Genomic DNA, 5,384 nt, shown 5'->3' with positions numbered 1-5,384 from the left:
TCTATCTATCTATTCCTTTTGTAGCGATTGACACCTCGGCCAAATTCATCCAAGGATTTACATTTGCAAAACAAGGTGAAAATACGCATCATAGATGCTTGAATCAATATGAGTGAGAAATAAAAGTGGATACATATGGAGTGTCCAAAAGAGTGGAGAAATGAATTTTTGCCAGTCGCAATGCAAAAAAAAATAAAAATAAATAAAAAAAGAGCCAAGTTATGTATGAAATATTGAAATAAGGAGAATAACAAGATATCAAAAGTCAAAACATACTATTTTTTATCTGAAGTCCAAAACAAAAACTTGATATTGTGTATTATACGTCGTTCAGATAGACATGCATGCATGGCTATCTTTTGAAACTAATAATTTGCCATTCTCGTGAAGGTGAAAGCAAAAGTAACTAACTAACTAAGTGAGCGCAATGAAGACTTAAATTAAAATATATAGTAGATTGATTGATTATTCGATAATTAAGTTGAAGATGAGAAAGATATATAGGTCCGGAATTATTGGCATAGCTATGTAAGTTAAAGTTAACTGGCTAGCTTAGCTAGTGAGTGGTGTTTGGTACAATCGGTAGACTTAAAAGTTAAAAGAGAGAGTAGGAGCATGATATATCATATCCTACTAAGAAGTTGATCTGTGCCTAGTTGGCAAAAAGAGATAATTGGACATTGAAATGGGCAGTAGTGATATTCGGCCCTTCAGGTTTCAAGTGAGGGAAGTATCCCCGGCCCATAAACATAATTATTGAAGACAAGACAACACGTGTCATAAGACAGGTGAATTACTAGATAATTTGCGAGTAAAACACCAACGAGTTCCCTGTCCATTTCTTCGAATCACAACGCGACCCTTAACCTAAAATACAATCTATTTCGGTCCCTGATCCTGTGCTCTGTCTTCTAACGCAGTCCTTCTGTCACGTATTTTCACGGCAAAAATTTGACAAAAATTACTGACGTATGTAGGCAAGTGGATGACATGGATGACTGAAGTGGTTACGTGGAAGATGGAAGCCCACGTGACTTGGTGGAAAGGACATGGGCCTATTTATTCTCATCAACAACACACAAACGCCGTCGTTTTGAGGTTTTCAAGCGTTTTTATTAGATAAGTCTGGTCGTCTCTTTTCCTTATTTCGTGTATGGAACCCAGACCACCGTGAGCAATAGCAGAGAGTGTGGGAGTGGAAGAGATGCGTCGAACGATGAGGGTAGGAGTATTTCTGTGAGCTCTGTTGGACATTGTTGGAGCGAGGAAGAAGAAAAGATTCGTTACCCCAAAATGCAATTGTGGAATTCATACAATTCTATTCATGTCATCAACATAGTCGAACCCTAATAGGCTATTATTTGGATGCCCATACTTCAAAGTATGAAATAATTAGTTATATTCTTGTTCCTGTTAAGATTTGTAGCAAGCATTTCTTCATTGCAATTCTAGTTTTTGGCCTGGCTATGTCTTCGGAAGGCTCTTCCTACTGCGCATTTCGTTTTATGAGGGGCATTTCGCACACGGATAGCTGTCCACGATGTTTCTCAGGTCAGGAATCGGTTTTACATTGTATTCGGGATTGTACAAAAGCCCAACTAGTTTGGCAAACAGCGCCCCTTTAGATTCTTTTCTGGTTTCTGGTGGATTTGGCGTTCGAGAAATAACGAGATCTTTCATCCTCACGAGCATTGGACCACAGCAGGCAAGGTAATTGATATGGCTTTGTCCTTGGAAAAGGAGCTCCGAAATATTTTTGAGTTGCAACGACTGTCTATCCCCTCCACCATTAGTGGCTCTTGGATTCCCCCCTTAGTGGGTACCTTTAAGATTAATTGTGATGCTAGCTATCCTGGCAATGGTGCTCGAGTTGGTTTTGCTTGTGTTAGCAGAGATTGGAAGGGAAGGTGACAACGAGGCTGTTTGGGAACAATTGAGAGTCGTAGCATTTTGCAAGGAGAGTTGTTTGCTATTTGGAGATGCTTTCTTTTAGCATGAGACTCGGGACAAAGAGACATTATATGTGAGACAGACTGTGTGGAGGTTTTTACTATTGTCAATAATTTACATGATTGCTCTGGGTTTATTGATCCTTTGATGTTAAAAATCCGAGATATCATGTCTTGGAAATGGCGTACTGATCTTTGGTTGATCTTGAGAGATGCAAATACAGTAGCAGATATCGTGACAAAGACTGCAATGAGGACCCTTTCTCCTAAAGTGGAACTTCCGTTGTTTTAGAAGGAGTTTAAGAGTACTATTCAACGAAACTGTCTTTCTTAAGCAGTTTCTTATTTATTTTTTCTTTTTTAGTTGTTGTTTATTTTTTTTTAAGTCACAAAAAAAACCTTAAAAATAAGTTTGAGATTTATCCAAAACTTTATGTGCTATGTATTCTTTAACTCTCCATATTTTAGTTAGGAGACATAAAATTTTGGAAAGTAAGTTTACTTGTCTCTTCAAAATGTCGTATTTTTTGCAAAGTAAATTTTGGATATTAGATGAATAGATGGGAATGAGATAAAAGAAGTTGGAAAGCGAGGGAAGTGGTGAGTCTACGAGGCAAGGATGGCTTTGTTGCTGCATTCTCCCTTTCCCCCATCTCTCTCTCCCCGCTCACATCTCCACCCGAATCCTAACCCTAACTCTGCTCCCAATCGTTTCTTCCTTTTCGTCATTCCCGTCACTTATAATGCCGCTTTTCGATTCTCCGCTCACCATCGTCTGCTTCCATCGCCCTCCCCTGCCATCCCCTGCCGTCATTCCTTACTAACAACCCCTCTTCAGCTGCCGGGGGCTGCTCTGCGCCTCGCCGTTTCGGTGCTGCTGTTTCTCTGCTTCAGCTTCTGCCTCGGCGGCGTTCGAGCTTGTTCGGCATCTATGCCCTCTGTTGCCACCGCTGCTTCCTCCGTTAACGAGGACCAAACGGTTCAAGGTTCTCTTTTATGTAGTTACTTTTCTGGAAACCCGAGATAATACGTATAGATTAATACATACATTTTCAATTTTTGCGGCTGCAGATGATGGCGATGAAGGAAAACATGATAATGAAGAAAATGTGGAACTAGAAGCAGCTTTTAATACTTGGAAATCCAAAACATTTGCATTGACTGTTCCTTTGAAAGTTGTTGCTCTACGCGGTTCTCTGCCTCCTTCGTGGATCAAGGTCTGGCCTTTCTGTGCCTATTCTCTGTTTTGCTTTCCTTTATCTCCATTGCTGCTTCCTCAGAACAACATTTCTGTTTGAATCCCTGTTTGTTATTACTTTACTTTACTCCCCAAATAATGCAGTGTTTGAATCCCTGTTTGAATCCCTGTTTGTTATTACTTTACCTTGGTCCTCCAAATACTTTTTATTCAATTATGCCCCGCAAACATACAAAGTCTCATTGCTTCGGTCCCTCGATATATAACTCATGGATTAATCTCTGAATTAGGGATCTCATTTTCTACGCTAATCTCTGTCATTTTGATGGAGAATGATTCATTGCATGACCTTTTTGCATAAATAAGGGGAAAAATTTTTGGAAAAGAAAAACAAAAGGTTCCAAGGAGGCAAGGACCAAGGTGTTGTCTAACACTTGTATCTTTAGAGGATGTTTCTCTAAAACATTCCTATATTCAATTTACAGTTCATCTTCTGACTGCTGAGAATGTACTAGTTCGTGATGAAGTTTCCTTCTGTTCTTTCTTTTCATTTCAAATAATTCATAGTTGTTTATACTGGATGTCAATAACTTACTCTGTAGTGTCATTTTTTTCCTCTTCATTCATAGGACTTCATAAATTCTCAAGGAAAGAGATTAAAGTTTAATGTGAAGTATCATGCCAGTCTTGATGGTATCTTTTCTGAGCTATCAATTCCTTTTACTAAAGGAAATCTCGGGCCTGCCTCTGCTTTGGCAGCAGATATTGTTGGAATTGGTGATTCATGGCTTAAATTTGCCATTAAAAAAGCTATAATTGAGCCAATAAGGGATGTAGAAGATCAGGATTGGTTTAAAGGCTTAGATGAGAAATGGAAGGTAACAATAAATTATCTGTTTCTTATTAAATCATGCTGTGCCACCCTTGACTTGTTGTGCAAAGTTATTCTTTAGAAGGCAAACTTTTTGTTTTCTGAGCTTTGTAGTGTGAAATAATGATTCTGCAATCATAAATAAAAATTTCTGAGTACCTTTATTCCATAAGTAAATCTCTTGAAAGTATAGTTTTATGTTCCTCTTACAAAATTCCAGGTATATCTACGCAGGAACTGTGAGGGAGAAATGGATCCTAAAGGTGACATATGGGCGGCTCCGTATAGATGGGGCTGCATGGTAATAGCATACAAGACAAATAAATTTCAAAACCATAAGTTGGCTCCTATAGAGGTGAGTTGTCTTTTAATGGACCCGTTAAAACTCTTGCAAGGCATTTATGGGCTTATATAAACTTCAATTACAGGATTGGGAAGATCTGTGGCGGCCTGATCTTGCAGGGAAAATTGCAATGGTTGATTCTCCTAGAGAAGTTGTTGGTGCAGTTTTGAAGTATATGGGGGCTTCCTACAATGCAAAGAATATCAACTTGGAAGTCAATGGTGGGAGAGATGCTGTCAAGCTCAATTTGGCATTGCTTGCAAAACAGGTATCTGTACTGGATAATCAATCAACTGTTTGCTGTCTTTTTATCCTGATTATGATAGTGATGCAGAGCTGTACAGATTAGTAGTTAAAAGGTTTTTTTGACAGTGTAGTTAAAAGTTACTATAGTCTAAGACTAGCACTTTTAAAAGTTATTAGATTAAAGTCCATGAATGTTTGCGGAGTATGGACAGTATGGCCTTTATAAAAGCTATTTGAGCTTAAGGTATAGAAAGTATAGAGGACCAGCCTCCTTGTACTCAAATTCAGCTTTCAATAAAGAAATTTGGGATGGAAAGGATTAATTTTTAGGCTTGTTGATCAGGAGGTTTTGATGCTGTGTAAAATTTCCACTCTTTCAAAAGTTATCTATTAAGTGAAGACAACTTGTCTTTGTAGGTCCGATTGTTTGATAGTGTAAACTACCTAAAAGCTTTTGGAGTTGGAGACGTGTGGGTAGCTGTTGGATGGAGTAGTGATGTTATCCCTGTTGCTAAGCGCATGTCTGATGTTGCAGTTATTGTTCCAAAGTCTGGAGCAAGTTTATGGGCGGATCTCTGGGTATGTCTCTTATATGCCTTGTCTCCAATATCTTCTTAAAAATTGTTAGCAAATGTATCATGCTATTCTGATGTATTGATCTAATTCGAAAAAATATCATTAATCATGAACTTTATTTCCCATTAGACAATAGGTCACTAGGAATATATGATCTTGTTTTTCTTTTGTTATCCTTCTTTTTTGTTTCCCACTTTTCTA

The 5,384-nt window shown here is 38.2% G+C and overlaps 1 protein-coding gene across 1 annotated transcript in view; it reads left to right on the top strand.

Annotated features, from left to right (window-relative positions):
* The window catches only part of LOC107622406 (spermidine-binding periplasmic protein SpuE), a 4,479-nt gene continuing 1,506 nt past the window's right edge, over nt 2,412-5,384 (top strand). Inside the window, exons 1-6 of the mRNA XM_016324284.2 lie at nt 2,412-2,935; nt 3,021-3,166; nt 3,777-4,025; nt 4,239-4,373; nt 4,447-4,629; nt 5,025-5,212. Of these exons, the coding sequence (XP_016179770.1) occupies nt 2,569-2,935; nt 3,021-3,166; nt 3,777-4,025; nt 4,239-4,373; nt 4,447-4,629; nt 5,025-5,212 (1,268 nt within the window). The 5' untranslated portion in view covers nt 2,412-2,568. The remainder of the gene's footprint in view (nt 2,936-3,020; nt 3,167-3,776; nt 4,026-4,238; nt 4,374-4,446; nt 4,630-5,024; nt 5,213-5,384) is intronic.

This window comes from Arachis ipaensis, chromosome B10 (assembly GCF_000816755.2).
Source record: "Arachis ipaensis cultivar K30076 chromosome B10, Araip1.1, whole genome shotgun sequence".
Taxonomy (NCBI): Eukaryota; Viridiplantae; Streptophyta; class Magnoliopsida; order Fabales; family Fabaceae; genus Arachis; species Arachis ipaensis.
This window is presented reverse-complemented; position numbering and strand designations above follow the sequence as displayed.